Source organism: Heterocephalus glaber, unplaced genomic scaffold (genome assembly GCF_053883595.1).
Source record: "Heterocephalus glaber isolate CG9 unplaced genomic scaffold, H.glaber_assembly_v1.0 deba00000347, whole genome shotgun sequence".
NCBI classification, from domain to species: domain Eukaryota; kingdom Metazoa; phylum Chordata; class Mammalia; order Rodentia; family Bathyergidae; genus Heterocephalus; species Heterocephalus glaber.
The window spans coordinates 53,384,131-53,406,941 of NW_028258143.1; the positions used below are offsets into that span (position 1 = coordinate 53,384,131).

Here is a 22,811-nt window from a genome sequence, read left to right on the forward strand (position 1 = left end):
TATAATTTTTGAATATTTTATTTTACATCTTGCTCACAAAGGTAAACATAAAAGTTTTTAAAGATGAAATGCATGAAATTCTCTAAAAATACTATCTTGTCTATATTCCTTTTTTATTTTTTTTTAATTTTTTTTCCCATTAAGTTTATTGGTACATTTTAGGTATAAAATACAGTTACATACATCATTGGGATCTTGTACCATTACATGAGTATCTTCGTTCTTATTTTTTTTTCCCCTTCTCTTGCCCTCCCACCTTTCTTTTTTAAATGAGAAAAAAAGCCAATATTCTTTAAAAAAAATTTTTTTAAAACTTAGGTGCCCCCTGCCTCATCTTTGCAGAATACTTTAGAATAGTTTGGTTTCACTATGTTTCTACTAATCAGATACAACAAATGTGCCTACTGTGTATATATTAATTGAATTTGTTCAAATGAGCTCTAAGAAACAATAATTTTTTTCTTAAGAACCTTAATTTTTATTGCTTAGAATAAGCTATTAAAAATGAAGCCAGGCATGGTGCTGCACGCCTGTAATCCCTACACTTGGGAGGCTGAGGCAAAAGGATTACTGCAAGTTTGAGGCCAGCCTAGGCTACACAGTGAGTTCAAGGCCAGCTTGGACTACATAGTGAGACCCTGTCTCAAAAACAAATAAAAGTTTTAGAAAAAAATAACAGTATTTTTATAATTCTTGGGAGTACAGCTTTTAATAGTATGGTAATGAGGCATCATAAAAGATCAACCAACTTAAACTGTAGTTAAAAAAAAAAAAAAAAAAAGGTTAAAAATGGTAAGTGGTGGAACTCCTTTACTTATATTACATTTTGCAGGCCACTAACATGAGCAAAGTTGAAGGTAACATAAAATCAGGAAAAAATATATTTGCACATACGACAGTTAATACACAAATTAACAGTCACAAAAGAAACAATTCACAAATTTTAAGATGGTAAAAAACACACAAAAAATGTGCAGCCTCACCAAGTCATTAAATAAAACAGAAAACAAAACAATATACTGAGGAATTATTTTTCACCTATCAAACTTCAAAAGGTTATAAAATGATGAAAATCCATTATTGGTCAGAATATGGGGAAGCAGACACTAAAACACTGCTGGTGGAAACAGAACCTAATACAGTCTCTCCAGCAGACAATTCCTTTTGACCCAGCAATTTCACGTCTACCAACTTATATAAGATTATCAGACAAATGTGTAAAGATAAATGTGAGGGTTATGACAAGTCCCTCAACGAAAGATGTTAAAATTATTATACACTCATACAATAAGAATACTATATAGCCATAGACAATGATGCAGACTTGGAAATATGGTCACAAAAATTCTCAAAAGGAGACATGTAAAACCATGAAAAAAAAATGATTTTACTTTAAAATACATGTAATGTCTAGAAGAATACATAGAAAATGCTTATAATAGTTATCTTCAAATGGAGTAGGATTTGGGTGCTTTTTAAAATATTCATTACTTCTGAATTTTTAGAAGCAAGTGTTAGTTTAATAAACATAAATTAATTAAAAGATCTTTAAAGAGTTAAGTAAAATAGAGGTCAGACTTGGCCTCCAATTAGATCTGACTTACATAAATAATTATATCCTGAAGTGCCTCTAAAATGAGAGTCAATCTCAGAAAAGACAGTGCCTAGCCAGAGTTCCACACTGGAACAAATAAATCATTTTAAACAACTGATTACAATAAATACAAATATATAAGGATCAGATGCAAAAGCAGATCCACTCTGGAGGCTGTACAGTATAATGGTTAAGGCTCTAGAGTAAGTAACTGGGTCCAAATCCCAGGTGCCTGTGTTCTTAAGGAGTCATTGAGACTCTCTATGTCTCACTTATAAGACTGTCTGGAACATACTAAGTTCTCAATGCTAGCAGTTAATAGTCATTATTATTAATATGATTGCAGATCGCTCAGCTGACCAAAGTATCAATCATCTAATAAGACCAACCCAAAGAGGGAGAAAGACAACAAGCTTGTAAACTGTACTTATTTTCATACATAATTATATTGTATATTCACCTACTTACACAGTGTATAAGAGCTACAACTTTTCACTATGACTTGAAGATTTGGTTGATACGCCTTTGGAGTTCCATCAGATTTTACTCTACTTCAAAGCTGTGCAAAAGGTACTAAGACTAGTAAAGCTTTATTATTAACAAGAAATACATTATCTGTCCATTAAATGTTTTCTACCTTAATCCCACCATGCCTAATATTAGCATTACTATCCAAGTTTTCTTTTTGTCAACATTTGCCTAATCTGTCTTCATCCTCATTGTGTCAAGTATTTGAGGTGCTCCTTGTAATTATTAGTACAGATTTTATGGGTTTTTTAAAAATCATGAATCACAATTTCTCAATAAACATAATCCATCCACTTTTAAGATAATTACGGATGGTTTTGAGTTTATTATTATTTTGTCTTTGTGTTTATTTTTTAAAACACTGATTTGAAATACTATAATAACACTGTTGAGTCCCATCACTATGGCCCTTTTCTCCATTTCTGTTGAAAATAGAAATGTTCTACGGTTATCAACTATTTCTGAACTTCTTAGCTTATTTTTTACATAACTGCAATTCTCAAGCCAAGAATAAATTTTTTAAATCTTTATTTAAGCAATAGCTAGTCTGCAAGTAGACTAATTTCTGATGTGGGCCTGTAAAACTATCTGGCACACTGTTTAAAAAACATAAAATTTTAGTTTAAAGGGGCTTCAAATCTGAAAACTGAATTTCACACATTTTGCTTTCTAACTTCTGCCACACTCATATGGTCACACACCTAAAATGGTCATATAGTGAAATAATTTCCCATAATTAAGCAATATGCGCCTAACATGGTGGCACAAGCCTGTAATCCCAGCACTTGGGAGGCTGAGGCAGGACTGCCGTGAGACCAGACTGGACTGTCCAGAGACCCTGTCTCAAAAAACTTAAAATAAATAAATAAATAAATAAATAAATAAATAAATAAATAAATAAATAAAATGACATAGCATGCAGCATTTTTAAAAAATTAAGGTGATGATATTCACTCTCTTAAACAAACAAACAAACACCACAGAATATGGTTTAGGTCTGCATACCTCCCACCACCTTCTTTACAATTGGGACAGGTGCAAGCTACCCTCCGAAGTCTTTTTCCTTCTTGATGTTGTTGGTCCCCTTCTTCATCTACCACCTGTACTCTTAAGTGTGTTAGGTCATTGGTATTCAATGTAGAATCACCACTGAGCTGCCACTCTTCGGGATCAGGTTCTTCTTCCTTGATCCTAATATCTAAAGAAAAAAATACAGATGAGAAATAGCCCTCTGCCCAGAAAGAGTGAGATTTGAACTTCCCTAAGATAAAATGAATATTATCTAAAGTCAAAAAATCACTTCTTTATACAGCATAATCTTTGCTCCTTATAGCTCATTCCTTTCCAAACAATCTACTCAATATCAGAGATATTAAAGCCAGCAAGAGGGCTTACTCTTTTAAAGAATTCAGTAAGAAAGGGAGGGAAACTTCAATTACAGTTGCTGAATTAGTCAACAAATCCAATAATCAATTCAGGCCAAAACAAATTCTAATGCCTTTAATCTTTTACAATTTGCATCCATTTCACTGAACTAAATGGAATGCAAAAGAAGGAAACATTCATTTGCAACTGTTACTCACAAACTTAAGCTTTAAAGTTAATCATTACTAAGATGTTTATAAGGTCCACAACATGACTGTAGAAGGATATTCAGAAGTGATACAAGACAGTTTCTATCCTTGGGTTTTATTATAAACCAGACTGGGAAATAAAATGAGCACGCAATGGTGAAAAATAGTGGATATGGCAGGAATGAGCCATTTTATCAGCAGAGACAAACATCTCTATGTATTATCATTGATAATAAGACAACATCATATTCTAAGTCAAACTAAAGACCCAATTAACTGTTCTTTATCCAAAAAAGCTGGGGTAACATAAAGAAAAAGGTGTTCTGTTCTGAAAGATAAGACAAACATGTTTAAATGCTTATCAGAAAAGATTCACCGCCTGGTGCAGTAAATTTCCTAAAAGTCAGAAAGAGATGATAATCCAGCAGGTTTAGCTGATGGAGCACAACCACCTTTTCCTCTGTTAGAATGAGGGACAAAAAGGTAAAGGCACTATCTGCACAAATGCAGAGTGAATTTCATTTGGTGGCTGGAAATTAAGGAAAAGGTAAAGGATAGCCAATCTGTTGTCTCTATAGTCTAACTGAAGAGATGAAGTGAAAAGTACAATAAAATCTTGCCAGACACCATATAAGTCTTCTTTTTTTTTTTTTTGGTACCGGGGATGGAACCCAGGACCTTGCGTCTCCAAGGCAGGCACGGTGCCACTGAGTTAAATCCCCAGCCTAACACCATATAAGTCTTAATCTCTGTTCCTTTATAATCAGGTACTCACTTCTGTTATCATTATAACCAAACACTGAACAAGTATTGCACAGTAATAGCTTTTACAAAATGAATAAAAGACAGTATGTGGGTATCACACATAGCTGAATAAATTTTAAGTCCACAAAATGAGAAATTTTACCAGATGTTTTTTAAGCTGCTCATTTCAGTTTAATTTTCAGTCTTCTATGAGTATTTATTCAATGTCATCTGTGATATGACAAAAAAAGTGAAACAAAATACTAATAGCAAGAATGGATGAAGTCATCTAGACAGGATCTGAAAAAAGAAAGATTTAGCTAGGTGCAATGGTACAAACCTGTAATTCCAGCTACTTTGGTGGTTGAGGCAGGAAGATTGCAAGATGGAGGTTAGCCTGGACAACTTAGCAAGATTCTAACTCAAAATAAAAATTAAAAATGCTGGGGCTATAGCTTGCTGCTCCCTCAGTTCAATCCCCAATACAATTATAAAAGAAAAAAACAAAAAAGTAAAATTGGCTACTGAGATTTTCTTACTGCATCTGGATAAACCACAGGCATGCAGAACTTAACTGAAAGTATTTTGTCCACCCAAAAACTCTTCCATTCCTTTGGTTATAATCTACCTACTACTCAAACTACTCAACCAACTAATTACTCAAACTATCGTCTTCAGTTAAGTTCTATTTGTCTATTCCCAGGCTCTTATCTCTCCAATTCATCTTCTACTCGGCTTCCAAAATGTTCTTCTAGGTAAAAATCTAATTGCAGGGCCGGGGATTTAGCTCAGTGGTTTCGCCGCCTGCTGCACAAGTGCAAGGACCAAAGTTCGATCGCCAGTACCCCCCCAAAAAAAAAAAAAAATCTAATTGCATAACTTTCTTAATATAACACCTGCACCAATGCTGTATTTTCTACAACATAAAGTCCAAATCAATGACTTGGTATTCAATCTGGATCTACCCTGCTCTTCCAACTTTAATATTAAAAGACTGAAAAAAAAATTAAAAGACTGAAATTCTCATCATTTTAAAAACATATCCTTTCTCAGTGTCACACATCTTTACATGAGCTATCCCTCTTGCAGACTGTTCTTTAGCTGTTTTTCATCTAACATCTATCTAAATTACCTCCTTTATACATACTTATGGTAGTTATATTTATTTGTTCATATATCCCTTTAGATAATGAATGCTTCACTCAAAAATGCTCAAAAAATATTTGACTAAATGAACCAATCTTCCTTAAGGAAGAATTTCCAATATAGGTTATAATCTACAAGAGAAAACTTGGGTCTTCTACTTTTCTATGCTCCTTCTATGTGCAAATAATACAGAAAGTTTTAAGACTGTCTGTTCATACAGAAAGGATCACAAAGTGCTCCCACTAAAAAGATAATAAATTACTACCCAACAAATGTCATACATAGTTTTAAATGACTGCACTTACTCATATGCTTCTGGTATTTTAGAATCCTAGTCATCAAATTAATCTAGCAAGTCCTTAGTACGTCTCCTTTGCCAAATTCATACCAATTTAAGACAAATATAGGGTGAGCATCCCCTAATCCAAAAATCCAGAAAGTTCCAGATTTCATAGTGTTTCAGATTTGAGATGTTTAACTGGTAAAGTTTATGCAAATCAAAAAAAACCCCTCCAAAATCTGAAATACCCAAGCATTTTTGATAAGGGATTTTTCAATCTGTACCTTAAAAGTAAGTTTTCAGTATAAGGCAGTCAAGTTTGTATCTTCTTCAGTGTCTTCCTGTACATTACAGGAAAATACTGCACTGTATTAGTGCCTTACATGGTAAGTATTCTCAGCAATCTGCTCTAAGAAAGGGAATAATTCATCAAAATAACCCATAAAAGTATGTAAATGTACTAAACATTAGACATAAAGGGAATAAATTTAATAAGTTATCATATCCACTAGACTGACAGAAAATTTTACACAGACTGTCAAATGTTGGCAAAGAGGTAGAGCAACTGAAACTCCCACACTTCTGGTAGGTCTGTAACTGTATACAACCACTCTGCAAAATGTTTCAACCATAAATCCTATCATCTAAAGATGAGTCTATGTATATACCATACGGCCCATTCCTTCCTAGATATGTATCCAACAGAAACATACACAAAATGAGACCAAAAGCTATGGTGAATGTTCAAATATAAGAAATGTATTACAGTAAAAGATACATTGCCATTACCACCCCTCAAAATACTGTCCCTCAAAATACTGTCCCTCAATTCAAACACACATATGTCATTATTCTTGCCACTTTCTGAAGCAGTTCTAGTGAACTCAATTTAAAAGTTTTTTGTTTTTTGTTTTTGTACTGGGGATCAAACTCGGGACCTTGTGTACTTGCGAGGCAGGGGGCGGAACCACTGAGCTAAATCCCCGGCCCTAAAATGGTTATTTTGATTTTGGGGGAAGATCCAGAAGTTGCACCGAAATGCCAGATCCAGTGAATAAGGTAGATGAATGAGGACACACTGTAATGTTTTTACAAGCCTGATTATCCACTAGATGACACTTGGCAGCAGCATTCACTGTAATGTTTATCGCACCACGTTAAAGACATTCACAAAATAAAACTTCCAAACAAGAGGTTAAGTGCGTTCAAAATTAAGGGGTGTATTTTTGAGGGGCATTAATGGCAATATGTCTGTCACCGTAATACACTTTAAAAATTCAAACATCACCATGTATCACCCCTTGTACATGACACCAAGAAATGTACAAAATTCACAACAGTATCATCTGTCACCACCTAAATTAGAAAACCATCCACATACCTGCTAGTATGGAATTAAAAAATATTCCTTTATACAATTAAAATATATGAAACCAATAAAAATCAACAACTTAGGGCCGGGTATTTAGCTCAGTGGCATTGTGCCTGCCTCGCAAGTGCAAGGTCCTGAGTTCGATCCCGTGTACCACAAACAAACAAACAAAAAACCTTACATCCAAAGAGTTGGAGTAAATCTCTTAATTTTGAACAAGTCGTCACACATCTGCATACATACTCTATAAATACATATACATTTCCCCCCATATAATATACAAAGAATAGGATCACATGATTTTTCATGGAATTCTACTTTTTTTTTTTTTTGGTACCAGGGATTGAACTCAGGTCCTTGTACTTGCACAGCAGGCAGCAAATCCACTGAGCTAAATCCCCGGCCCTATGTAATTCTATTTCTGTGTCTCAAATCAACAGGTTGATTCCAATTATATGACATTGTAGAAAGGGCAAAGGTATGGAAGCAGTAAAAAAGATCAGCTTCCAGGGGTTAGAGGAAGGGAGGGATGAATTTGCAGGGCACAGAGGAATCTTAGGGGAGTGAAAATACTCTAATTATAATGGTGGATGCATGTCATGTATTTATCCAAATTCATACAATATACAACACCAAGAGGGAACCTAATGTAAAGTATGAGCTTTGGGTGATAATGTGTAACACATAAACCACTTTAAAAGTGGATATAGGGACCAGGGACTTAGCTCAGTGGTACTGCCGCCTGCCTCACAAGCGCAAGGTCCCAAGTTTGATCCCTGGTACAGGAAAAAAAAAAAAAAAAAAGTGAATACTGATGACAGGGGAAGCTATGCCAGTGTTGGAGCAGAAGATATATGGGATATTTCTGTATCTTTCTTTCAATTCTACTGAGAAAATTAACTGCTCTGGAAAAAAGTCTGAGAGGGAGAGAAGAGGGCCACTCTGTGGTAACATAAGAACAGTGACTTGAGGGCCAGGGATTTAGCTCAGTGGTACCGCGCCTGCCTCACAAGCACAAGGTCCTGAGTTTGATCCCCAGTACCCCCCCCCAAAAAAAATAGTGACTACTTCTGAGAGGGTTAGTATCTGGTAGAGAAAGATTTCTGGGTTGCTGGTAGTATTCAACTTCTTGATCTAGGTGACAGTTTATCCTATGTGTTCATGTTGTACACACATGATTTATAAAATTCCCAGATATTATACCTTAATAAGTTGGGTTCTTGGTTTTTAGGGTTGCTTTTTTTTTTCTAACACTGGGATGGAACCCATGGCACCATACATGTTAGACAAGCGCCCAGAGCTACATCTCCAATCCCTTAAAGATTATTCTAAACAAGATATTTTGAAATAATCTACAGGAAGCTGGGTGTGATAGCCTATAATCCCAGCATTCAGGAGACTGAGGCAGGAGGACTGCTGTGAGCTCAAGGCCAGCCTGGGCTCCACAGTGAGTTCAAGGCCAGCCTGAACTACATAGCAAGCCCTTGTCTCAAAAAATCTACATGAAATTCTTAGGAATTGTTAAAAGACTATTTCTTTTGTTGTAGCTTAATCTCTAATCTCCATATAGCTTTCTGCTCCTTTCTCTCATTTATACACAAACTCTAAAAACTTACGTATGCTCTAAACATTAAGTTCATAATTTAAAGTTTAGAATGTAATTTTATTCTCTCAACAAACAGGTAAGTGGCAACAGTATGCCTATCACTGCTAGGTTCTAAGGAGAAAGCAGTGAAGAGTGAAGTTTGTCCTTATGGAGGAGTTCATCTTTAATTGGGAAAAGACAGAATAAATAAATTCCCAGTACTTGAGATGGTAATTATTTATAGAGAAAAAGAAGGATAAGGAGGAACAGGAAGTGAAATAAAGGGAGTAGTTATCTTTAGTTTCAAACTCAGGATTCATAGGCCTCCACCTCCTGAGTAGCCAGGATTCTAAGCCTGTGCCACCACACTGAACTGAATCAACAGCTGCTACTTGAAACAGCACACACAGAAAAAGCTTCTGCCAGTGTAATGACACTGAACCTAAAGAAAGCAATAGAGCTGTATAGTCAAATGAAAAAGAAAAGCAAGCCGGATATGTGCTTGTTATGTTCTGAGATAAGTAAGGAAATCTGTGTCACTAAAGTAGAATGAATGTAGAGGAAGGGCAGTATTAAAGCTCACAGAGGTTAAAAAAAAATAACAGGGGGTATCATACATGATGTTACAAGCAACTATGTAATTACCCTGTAGGCTATTTTAAGGCATTTACATTTTATTCTGAGGAAAGCTATGAAGGATTGAAAAACATATTAAAACTTGGATTGCATTTTATTAAAATAAATCCAGGATCACTTCAGATGCTGTGTGTGTTGGGAGGCAAGGAAAAAAGCAAGGAGACTATTGTAGGAGGCTACTTTAATTATTAAAGCAAAAGATGACAGTGACCTAAAATTAGGATTTTGGCAAGGAGGTAGTACAATGAAGCCACCCAGGAAACATTTTTAAAGTAGAACCAAAGATAGCTGCTAAAAGATTTGATAACAGGTTACTGTATGAGATGTGAGAACAAAAAAGAATTAAAGATGCTTTAAAGGTTTCTGCCCTAAGCAACTAGAAAGACCAGGTGCCATTAACTAAGAGTACACTGTAGATAGAAAGTTGTGCCAAAAGGCCCAATAGAACAAACATACCAGGAAGGGCAAGGAATTAAAGTAGAAAGGAAAACAGGGGGCCAGGGATTTAGCTCAGTGGTTTCACTGCCTGCTGCACAAGCGCAAGGACCCGAGTTCGATCCCCAGTACCAAAAGAAAAAAAAGAAAGGAAAACAGGGAATCAGCAACAATAAAATAATACAATGACAGGAATAAGTTAATACCTATATGTTATAACCATCAATGTGAAAGGTCTCAATTTGCCAAAGACATAGATTAGCAGAATGGATCAAGAAATAAGACCCAGGGCCGGAGATTTAGCTCAGTGGTTTTGCCGCCTGCCACGCAAACGCAAGGACCCGAGTTCAATCCCGGGTACCAAAAAAAAACAAACAAACAAAAGAAATAAGACCCAGTAATATAAGAAACACATTTAACCCAAAAAGGAATTCATAGGCTGAAAGTCAAAGGATGGAAAACAACATTTTATGCAACAGTAACTTGAAAATAAGCAGGGGTAGCTACTCTATTTTCAGACAAACTGGATTTTAAGCCAAAACTGATCAGAAGAGGCAAAGAAGGTCACTACATATTGGTTAAGGGAACCATTCAACAGGGAGAGATAACAATTATAAACATATGCACCAAAAACAATGGTGCACCAAACTTCATAAAACAAACACTACTGGACCTAAAAGATCAGGTAAGTATCAGTATAATTATAGGGGGGAACGCAATAACCCACTATTACAAAAAGATCAACTAAACAAAACAACAACAAAGAAATACCAAAGTTGTTTTTTTTGGTACCAGGGATCGAACTCAGGTCGGTCCATGCGCTTTCAAGGCAGGAGGCAGAACCATGGAGCTAAATCCCTGGCTTTTTTTTTGGACAGGGTCTTGCTAGGTAATCCAGGCTGACCTCAAATTCACAGTGATCCTCCTGCCTCATCTTGCCAAGTGCTGGGATTACAGGCATCCACCACCACAGCTGGCTGAACCAAACTTTTGAACAAATGGATTTAATAGATATATATATATATAGTATTCCACCCAACAAGAACAACAGAATACACATTTTTCTTGGCAGCACATGGAACTTTTTCCAAAATAGATCACTTTTAGCAAATTAAGCATGCTTAAGAAAATGCAAAAGAACTGAAATTTTACCATGCATACTATCAGATCATAGTGCAATGAAACTAGACAGCTTGTTTTTTTGTTTTGCTTTTTTGGTACTGGGGATCAAACTCAGGACCTTGTGCTTTTGAGGCGGGCGCAGCACCACTGAGCTAAATCCCCAGCCTGAAACTAGAAATAAATGGCAAAAGGAACCACAGAAATCATGCAAATGCATGGAAATTAAGCAACACACTCTGGAATAATCAGTGGGTCACAAAAAAAAATTAAGAAAAAAATAAAAGTTCCTAAAATTAAATAATTCCAGTACATCATACTAGAACTTATGGGACACAATGAAAGCAGTCCTAAGAGGGAAGTTTATAGCTGTGAATGCCCACATCACAGAAACAGAGCGAGTCCAAAAAAAATAACCAAACGATGCACCTCAAGGTCATAGAGAATCAACAGTCCAAATCCAGAAGTAGCATAAAAGAAGGAAATTATAAGGATCTGAGCAGAAATCAATAAAATGGAGACTAAAACAATACAAAGAATAATGAATCAACGACCTGATTCTTTGAAAGAATAAACAAAAACAAACCCTTAAGACAATCTTATCAAAAAAAGGAAAGACACAAATCAATGCAATTAGAACTAAAAAAGTGAGGGCCGGGGATTTAGCTCAGTGGAGCCATGCCTGCCTCGCAAGCACAAGGTCCTGAGTTCAATCCCCAGTGCACGCCCCCTAAAAAAAAGAAATGAAAAAATGCAAACTCAATGGACACTGTTAAAATCCAGATTATTACAAGCTACTTCACAAACCTATAGGCCAATAAACTGAACTCAGAAGAAATGGAGTAGTTCCTAGATGCATATGAATTACCAAAATTGAACCAAGACTTTAAAATCCTGAATAATCCAGTAACAGGCAATAAAATCAAAGCAGTAATAAAAAAACCTACCAACTAAAAAAAGCACAGACCTGATGGATTCACTGCCAGATTCTACAAGAACATCAAGGAAGAACTAACATGCCAATACTCCTCAAACTCTTTAATGAAATTGAAAGAGAAGGAGTACACCCAAAGTCATTCCTGCAAGCTAGCAATACTGATTCCAAAACTAGACAAGGTTCCAACCAAAAAAGAGAATTACAGGCCAATCTCTCTAATAAATGCAGATAAAAAATTCTAACCAGACACTGGCAAACAGAATGCAACAAATTATCAAGAAGATCATACACCACGGCAAAGTAGGCTTCATCCCAGAAATGCAAGGAGTGTTGAACATATGCAAATCAATAAATGTAATTCATCACATAAATAGAAGCAAGGACAAAAATCACATGATTATCTCAACAGATGTAGAAAAAGCCTTCTACAAAATCCAATATCCCAATCTAATAAAAGCCATTTATGACAAACCTATGACCATATTAAATGGGTAAAAACTGACAGCTTTCCCTCTAAAATCAGCAACACAGTCCTCAAAACATTAGCCAGAGCAATTGAACAAGAGAAAGAAATAAAAAGATTATGTATATGAAGCTGGGCATAGTGGCACACTTGTAATTCCAGCACTTGGGAGGCTGAGTGAGGCAGGAGGATCACTGTGAGTTCAAGGACAGACTGAACTACATAGCAAGATCCTGTCTCATAACACCAAAAAGGGGGAGGGGGTATACAAAAGGAAGAAGTCCAAGTATCATTATTTTCACATGATCCTGTACTTAACAAGACCCCAAAACTACCACTGAAAGACTCCTAGAATAATAACCAAAGTAAGCAGGATAAAAAGTCAAGAGCATTCCTATACATAATAATGAACTCACTGAGAAATTCGTAAAACAATACCATTCACAATAGCATCAAGAAAAATTAAATATTTAGGAATTAACTTAACCAAGGAATTAAAAGGCCTCTACAATGAAAAATATAGTATTCTGAAAAAGGAAATCAAAGAGAACATCAGAAAATAAAAAGATATCTCATGTTCCTGGATGGACAGAATATCGTCAAAATGGCTCTACTTCCAAAATTCATATATAGATTTAATACAACGTCAATCAAAATACCAAAAGCATTCCTCACAGACCTAGAAAAACAATCCAAAAATGTGTGCCAAACCAGAAGAGCCCCAGAACAGGAAAACCAATTCTGGGTAACAATAGCAAAGCAGAAGGTATCACAATCTCAAATTTGAAGTTACATTATAAAGCCACAGTGATAAAAACAGTATGGTACTAGCACAAAAACAGACACGTGGATCAATGGAACAGAACAGAGGAAGCAGAAACAATCCCAAACACATTCAACTATTGGATCTTCGACAAAGGGGCCAAAATCATATACTGTAGGAAAAATAGCCTCTTTAATAAGTGGTGCTGAGAAAATTAAATACTCACATGAAGATTGAGTCTAGACCCATATATCTCACCATGTACTAAACTAAAATCAAAATGGATCAAATATCTAAATGTTAAAATAGAAACAATAGAAACAAATCTGCTGGAAGATGAAATATGTAAAACTCTTAGAACACATTAAGTGTAGGTAAGGACTTTCTGAACAGAACTACAATGTCTTAAGAAATAATACCAAGAATCAACAAATACCATCATATCAAATTAAAAAGCTTCTGCACATCAAAGGAAATAACCAACAGTGTGAAGAGACAACTTGCAGAAGGGGAAAAAATTTTCTGCCAGCTATTCCTCAGAGGACTAATATCTAGAATATAAAAAGAACTCAAAAAAAATAAGACCCCCCCCCAAAAAATAGAAACCAATCAAAAACTGGGCATCTGAAATGAAGACACTTCTCAGAAAAATAGACAGCCAATAAATACATGAGAAAATGTTCAACATGGATGGCCATTAGAGAAATGCAAACTAGAACAACAATGAAATAATATCTTACTCCAGAAAGAATAGCTATCATCAAGAAATCAAATAATAACAAATGCTGGTAAGGCAGTGGCGGAGGCTCCTTATACACTGTTGGTGGGAATATAAACTAGTATAACCACTATGGATCAGTATGGAGATTCCTCCAATTCCATTTGACCCAGCTACTGCCCTTCTAGGAGTCTTCCCAGAAGAGTTAGTCATATTACAGTATTATATGCATACCCATATTTACAGAAGCATAATTCATAATAGCTAAATCTTGCAAATAGCCTAAATGACCATCAACAGATAAATGGATTTTAAAACTGTGATATTTATGCACAAGGGACTACTACTCTCCCATAAAGAAGGATAAACTGGAGGCATTCATAGGTAAATGGACACACCTTGGGACCATAATGTTAAGTGAAATAAATGAGACACAGGTTTAAATACTGCATGACTGAGGGGTTGAAGGGAGGGAAAGAGAATGGGGGAAAAAAAGTAGCAGCAAGATATATCATGTACAGGTACAAATTCCCTATGATGAATATTATCATTATGTATATCTAAAATGTAGCAATAAATGTTTTGCATCATAAATAAATACTGCATGGTTTCTCTTGATGAGAAACCTTATACTGTAAATAGCAAAAATAAAGAACAGATAATAGGAAGTATGAAAATCTTTTTCAAATGGGAAGAGGAACAAAAGATAGAGGGGCTAGGGAAGGAAGGGAGAAATAATTTTAAAGAATCAAAAAATGGAAATAGAGCTTTTTCAAATGGGAAGGGGATCAAGAGTTGGAAGCTGGGTGTGGTAGCACATGCCTGTAATCCCAGCACTTGGGAGGCTGAGGCAGAAGAATCACAAATTAGAGGCCAGCCTAGGCTACATACTGAGTTCAAAGCCAATCTGAACTACAAAGCGAGACCCTGTCTCAAAAACCCAAGAGTTAGAAGAGAGTTCAGGGAGGAATGGGAAGGGGATCAAAAAGAATTGAGATGTGTTATACACATGCACAAACTCTCCACGATAAATTTAATCATTAAGTATTGCAAATGTATGGTACTAATGAAAAATGTGTAATAAAAGAAAAAAGGGGAGGCTAGGGATTTAGCTCAGTGGCTCCACACCTGCCTCGAAAGCGCAAGGTCCTGAGTTCAATCCCCAGGTACCAGAAAAGAAAAAAAAAGTTGTAGTGGAGGAGGGCCAATCTGGAGCCTATTTTTATATATGAAAGTTTTGAGATACTTTTTAAATATCCAGATGAAGACACTGATCAGTAAGGGGGGAAATGGATAAAATAAAATTTATTTTTAAAAATATTAAATAAATAAGAAAACAAACAGACACTGATCAGACAGTGGGATGGGTCTGGAGCTAAAGTAGAAGACTGGCCTGTCAATATAAATTTGGGTATCACTAGCATATACAGCTGGTATTTAGAGGAACACGGAACCTAAAGCAGACAAAAACCCTGGTGCTCTTTGAAATGAACAAGCAGAGGAGATAAACACTGGGTAGTGAAGAAGGAAACAGGTACCCAGAAGTCAAATGAAGAAATCATTTGGAGACTATTACCATATCAAAATGCCTGGTAAGTAAAATTAAAAATAAGAAATTACTTTCAGATGTAACAATGTTGATAATGGTAATTTTTTGTCTATTTATTAGTATGTAATGATTACAATCATTGCGGGGGAGTTGGTACGTGTACATAACACATCTTAATTTTCTTTTTGGTTCCCTTCTCCTCCCATGCCTCCCTGCTCCCTCCAACTCTTAATCTTGGTAAGAGCTGTTTCAGTGACGTGAGAACAGTAGATTCAAGGAATAGAAAGACAAGTATAACCAACTCTTTCCAAGAGTTTTGCTGTGAAACCAAACTGATAGTTTATTCTCCAGAGTGGCACTACTGCAAAGTAGAAGAATCTTTTTAAGAGGGGGAGCTAGCGAGAGCCCAGCTTGTCCTGTTTTTTAGTTCCCAAACATGAAATGAGTGGTTCTGTTCCACCATGCATTCCTCCAATGATGTACTTAGGGTTTCACTCAAAGCAAGCCAAATGATCACAGGATCGGAACCTCCAAAGCTGTGAGCCAAGGTAAACCTTTTCTATTTATGTAAGTTGGTTATCTCAATTATTTGCTATATAGCGGTGGAAAACTAACACAGCAAACATTATAAACTGCCAGTAAATTTCCTAGATTAGACAACAAAAGTAGATTTAACACGTAAGAGTACCTGAAATATTGTAAACTAGCCTTTGAGTAATAATATTCGCAGTATAAAAAGTGAATATGCTTATTTAAATGATTTTTGGTATTTGAGGAAAAACAATTTAAATGTAAAATTTTAAAATGACAGAAATTCAAACATCATATTTAAGAACTTTACAAACCAACAGCAACTGGTTTTTTTATGATGTCTGTACTCCATCTCAAAATGTGTGGTTCCTTGCTGGGTGTGGTAGCACTTTTAAATGATGAAATGAATACACAAGCTTACAATATGACTACAGAAATAAGACTTTCAATATTAGTGAAGTATCAATGCACTCCTATAATCCCAGCACTCAGGAGGCTGAGGCAGGACTGCTGCAAGATTGCTGCAAGCCGGAACTACCAAGAGAGACCCTGTCTCAAAAAACAAAAAAGTATTAATAGCTCAGGGCATGCCTAGATTTTTATTTAAAATATTACCAGAAAAAAAATCCTAAATACCTGTTCCTAAAACTAGTTGCTAATTTTTTATCAATACAGCTAACAGAATATTTAAGGTAAATTCTTAACTGGTTTATCAAGACTGGAAGATGCATTTTTAATTTAAATAGCTAACACTAGATAAATATGAATTAGAGTGCTGTTGATAAAATGAGACATTCTCCTTTATCAATAGCATATCATTAGGATTTTGTTGTTCTTATCAAAGTCTTTCAGTCTCTGTCTTCAATTTTTTAAGCACTGATGAAATTACTTCATTTGATTCTAAAAGTTTATTTACATTTTCCCTTTAATTAGAGTCACCTGCCATAAAAACCACCTAATAGAATTACAGCATAGTCCTACAAGATCTCATATATTGTGCAGATTTTCATAAATATTCAAATTCATATGGATGTTTCAGAGTTACCAAAAAGATTTTTTTTCCAGCTTTTAAGAGGATAATTCTAAATTATAAACATGGGTTCCTAAAAGCATAACTTCACTAGTTTAATCTAAAGACATTAACACTTTAGGGGCCAATTTTTAAAACCAAATTTTACTCTTACCAAACACTACCAAAAAATAAATACGCCATATTATCTGTTTTGACATTAAGCAATCTCTTTCCACAAACTCCATCTCCTTAAATTGGATCATTACTTTATGACTGTCTGTTTCCCCAAATTAAGATTAATCTTTTGTTCATCTTCCATTTTTTTAATAACACCTTTCCAGATTATCTGGGAAAATGGCTATAAAAACCTTTTCTACCCATTTAGATTATACATTAATAGGATCATTCTTCCTATTAAATCTTATTGAAGATACACATACATACATACATACATATGAACATACCTGGAAATGACTGGTTTTCTAACGTGCCTTACAGATCACCTCATTTTATAGTTTTGGCAAAAATTTGAGAAAAAGACCATGTGACCTGCACTTAATACACTGAACAATTACTTGCCTCACCTATTTGATCTACTGAAGGACTAGATAAATCTATGAAGGGAACAGTGAGTGCTCAACTCTATCAGATGATGATGATGATAGCCAACACATCAAGAGTTACTACTTGTCAGGCATTGTTGTAAGCATTTAACATATTATCTCACTACAAGCTCCCAACTCCCTTGAGATTAGTGGTTTTCCCCCTTAGGTGACAAAACAAAGAGGTTACCTAGTTTGCCTAAAAACACACAGTTAAAACAGATGAGACTGGGACATAAAACCCATTGCAGGTATTACTAAAGATCCATTCTTTACCAAGGCCAGTTCACAGGAAAGGCAGCATTAAGTCAGCTTCCCCCACACATAAATATATGTGATTTTAACTGCAGTTTGATCAAAGATTAATGTCACCTTAAAATCTGGGAAGGATACAGAAATTTTAAGTATATACCATACCATAATGGGTATTATCCAGCCTTCAAAAAAGGAAATCCTTTTACATGCTACAACATGGACAAGCCTAAAAGACATTAGGCTAAGTGTAAGCCAAGCACAAAAGGACAAAAGCTGTATGGTTTCATAAATACAAAGCACCTAAAGTAGTCAAAACCATGGAAACTAAGTAGAAAGGAATTTGCCATGGGCCGACAGGGAACAGAATAGGTACAGAATTTCAGTTTTGCAACAAGACAACAAAGTTCTAAAAAGTTCTAAAGATCAGCTGTACAATCTGAATAACTGTTGAACTGAACACTTAAAAAAGGTTATCTTTTTATTAAATTTAAATAAATGGTTATTTTGTATATTAAATGGTAAATTTAGTAGTAGGTAGGGTTTTTTTTAAACCACAATTATTGAAAAAAAGAAAAAAAGAGAGAGAAACTGTCCCCCTCTGCTGCTTCCCACTTAATGGAGGACTTATTTTAGGACCATTCAGGATAAAGTCAAAGGTAAGAAGCTCAGAATAATTACGAAAGATATACATCAATATTATAAATTATTTCAGATTTGCAGATAATACTCTTCCCCAAGTTGTCTTTCTTCCACCTGCTAGCCTTTACAGACTACTTTTCCTTTCCTTCAAAAAAACTCATTAAAAAAAATTGCCTTAAAACAAAACAAAATGATCCTTTTTCCTCAAACTTGTGTTAGACAGAATTGTTATTTTTCTAAGGATTATTTACAGTACTTTCTATAGATTGAAAACAATTCTAATTTGGGTTGAGATCAGCAAAGAGAAAACAATGATTTAATGATCCACTAAATCACACCTATATGTCACAGTGAATATTTACTTCTAGTTACCGTTATAAGCATCACTGTCTTTATTTTTCCCAACTACCTCCCTTGCCATATTATTTATGTAACAAAGCACTTATTTACTACTACCTACTTCAAGGAACATAAGCCAAAAGGCTAAATCTTGACAGTTTTAGAATTTGTACATTTTTCTTTTGTCCTCAAATTTCAATGTATTTAACTCAAATATTGAACATCCAAAATTATATCCTAAATCATCAATCAGGACTAGTAGGTTTGCTATAGTAAACAACCCCAGGAGCTGGGAATTTAGCTCAGTGGTTCCAGTGCCTGCCTCGAAAGCGCAAGGTCCCGAGTTCAATCCCTGGTACCAAAAAAAAAAAAAAAAAAAAGAAGATATGAACAACCCCAAATGTCAATAGCTTTTTACACACACACAAAAAAGTTTCTCAATAATCTGACATGTCCAATTCAGGCTGACAGAGGAAATCTGCTCCCAACAGTCCCTCAGGAATCTAGGCTCCACTTGAGAATTCTTCCAAAGATTCCCTTACCAAGGAAGGTAGAAGGGTTTGTGGCAAATCACATATTGCTCTTAAAACTTTCACTCACATTTTTTTACTGGTTTTAAAAAAGGCATGTGGCAGGCCTGGGACTTAGCTCAGTAGCACCCAGTAGCACCGTGCTTGTGGCTCGAAAGCACCAATTCCTGAGTTTGATCCTCGGTTACCCCCCCGCCAAAAAAAGGCACGTGTCCATGCCTAACTTTAAGAATTATAGTAGCACCTCGGTTTATGAACTTAATTCTTTTCATTATTCTGGTCACAAACCAAATTGGATGAGGACAGAATCAAATTCAGTGGTTATGTTCAATGCTGACCTAATGGAGAAATATGACTTGGTTCTCATGCAATTTGGTTTGCGACCAGTATTGTGGAAAGAAGTTCGTGAACCAAGGTACCACTACAGAAAGGGCAATTCTATCATGTGTTTGGAAGAGAAGTAGACTGCTTATGAAAAATCATGACTACCAAGTCCCTCTGCAAGTCAAATACTCAATTTACTTTTTTCTAAATCCAAAATATACTTATTCTCTCCCTGCAAAGAAGGTAAAAGTAACTCAAATATCTCATCTAGTCACAGTGGATGGAAGACCAGGATCTGTAGGTAATTCACAAATAACCTTAGTATCATTTTAGATGTAATGGAATTGTCTACCTACTTATATACACAAACACATACACACATGTACACGAGGTATAAAATAACAGAACAAGGTTACACTCCTATTCAAAAGAAGAAAGAGGAACAGGACATTCACTAGTTCACAGCAGTTCATGAACCCAACTGAACAGATGGTACAAGGGCTCTCAGCTTTGGAGAGTGGGGAATGCTCTGACCAATCCTTGGGAGGAATTTCTCAGTCCACTGTGCCCTGTGCCTCTTCTGGGAAGTTTTTCCTTACCTGTTATCATCCATCATCTCCCACCAAGAGCAAAGCAGACATCAGTGTGTGCCACCTCAGCTGAGTACAATTCTAAGCATACACGTAGAAAAGTTAGGAAGGGATGGGGCAGAGAGATCATTAACTCTCCAAATCACCCTTTTCCAGACTTCTGTCCTTGCCTGTAGTTTCTTTGCCTATGTAACTCTCTGAAAAACTTAACAGGACTCATCTATTCGATTCTAGCTGGTTCCATGTGCCAACATCTAGAACCACAGTTTTCTTCCTAAGATAAGCCTCTTAGGTTTACCACATTTCTTTGCTTTCTTGCCCCTTAAGACTGCATGTCTACTTCTCTCTACTTGTAACTTTAGCTTACCTAGCTTTCGCCGGGAACTCATACTTCTCTTTTCCCTATCAAAACTGAAACACACACCCCCACAGACCTTTACTCCAGTCACCTTAATCCTTTCCAAAGTTTTAACAATGGAAGTGAGGGTCATAACCTTAAATAGATCCTTGTCAAAAGAATGAGTTTTAATTATTAGCTAAAAAAGCCTTCTGAGGGCTGGGGATTTAGCTCAGTGGTTCCGGCGCCTGCCTTGCAAGCGGAAGGTCCCGAGTTCGATCCCTGGTACCCAAAAAAATAAAATAAAATAAAATACTCACGAGTCTCAAAAAAAGAGAAATAAAAAAGCCTTCTGAGTTTCATCTTTTACTAGAGTTGAGAAGCAGTTGCTTCTCATCCAACAAATCAATCCCCCAAATTTCTAGATTCTGCTTTTCAAAGAGCCAATTATTTTCTAACTTATCTCTTCATTATAGTATCTTGTTGAATAGAGCCAATGGCAGCTAAAATACAAGTTGTTCTCCAATTTCTTTCCCTAAAGCTACAAATACTTTGGGTACATTACTTGCCTTCCAAGTTACTACAGGAAATTTTTACCAAGGCTTCTCCTCTGAATCCCATCTCCCCAGACTCTAATGTTTCTGTGTCACATAAACATTCAGCAAACCATAGTTATTTTGTCAGAGTACACTACTCTTTGATGTGAGTAGGCTATAAATAAGCATTGTCTAACAGAAATAAAATACAAGTCGTGTATATAAACTGTTCTAGAAGCTACATTAAAAAACCAGTAAAATTAACTGTTTAATCCAATTAAGTACAAAATAATTACATTTGAACCACAATCATTATAAAAGTTACTAATGAGATATTTTACATTCTATTTTTTTATACTAACCCTTCAGAGTAGTGTGTGTTTTATACTCACAGCACCCCTGAATTCAGTCCAGGTACATTTCAAGTGTTCAAGAGCATCACAAAGCTAGTGGTTACCAAATAAAACCATGCAGGGCAAAATTAAATTATAGTAACAACCCCTCAAATTGCAGTAGCTTTACACACAGGTTTATTTTTTACTTATAACCATCACAGGTCAGCTGAGGGTGTATTGCACGCTGTCCCCAATCAACAATAAGAGCAGACAGTCACTGAGGCATAATGACTAAAACAAACTACACAGTGACACCCAACTCTGGTGTGCCCATGAAAAGAACCACAAATATCAGATAAGACAGCACTGGTGACTACTATACTCATTTTTTAAGTAACTATTTAAGACTTCCAAACTGTTTTCAAAGAATTCTTTTTTAATTTTCTATTTTTCCTTCAATATAAACCTGCTTTAAAAAGCAAATAAGGAAGAGCCAGGTATGGTGGCACATTCGTGTAATCCTAGCACGTGGGAGGCTGAAGCAGGAGGACATTCAGTCCACTAGCCTAGGCTGCATAGTGAGCTCAAAGCCAGCCTGCACTACAAAGTAAAACCCTGTATTCAAAATAAAACAGGAGTCAGGTACGGTAGCACACACATTTTGTCCTATCCACTTGGGAGACTAAGGCAGAAGGATCCCTTGAACTTGAACTCGGGAGTTAAGACCAGCCCAGCCTGGGAAACAGATCCCATCTCACTAGGGGGTTAAAAAAGAAAAGGGGCTGCGGATGTAGTGCAGTGATAGAGTGCACACCTAACAGACGTTCAAGACCCTGAATCTGATCTCTGGCACTCTACACACACACACACACACACACACTGACAGTTACTACTAACTACACAGAAGCAACTCCAGGGAAAATAAAAATTTTTACCATGCAATACAATTTCCCTTTCTATAAAATTTATGAAGATCTGGTAAAAGCAATGGAAAAGATGTGAACAAAGCTAAAGTACTATTCCTTTTACTTCATTTCAGCAAACAAGTACTTCAAATCCACTTTAAGAATTCCCTTTTTGGGGCCTAGGGTGTAGCTCAGCAGCACCACACCTGCCTGGCAAGTACAAGGTCTTGAGTTCGATTTCCAGTACAAAAAAAAAGACTTCTCTTACACCAAGAGTTTCCGAGTAATTACTGTTGCTGAAACAAGTGCAGGCTGAAGGAAAATTAGGTGGGAGGGAAAGAACACATTTGTTCCTCAAAAGTGCAACAGAAGAAAATAAACAGGGCAGGCTGGGGATGTGGCTCAGTACCACCAAAAAAAAAAAAAAAAAAAA

General features: G+C 35.9%; 1 protein-coding gene across 4 annotated transcripts in view; it reads right to left on the reverse strand.

Moving 5' to 3' along the window:
- The window catches only part of Sp3 (Sp3 transcription factor), a 48,405-nt gene that overhangs the window by 6,947 nt on the left and 18,647 nt on the right, over nucleotides 1-22,811 (reverse strand). For all 4 annotated transcript variants that reach the window (XM_004857693.4, XM_087200499.1, XM_021238557.2 and 1 more), the window contains one exon: nucleotides 3,128-3,320. In XM_004857693.4, coding sequence (XP_004857750.2) covers nucleotides 3,128-3,320 — 193 coding nt within the window. The remainder of the gene's footprint in view (nucleotides 1-3,127; nucleotides 3,321-22,811) is intronic.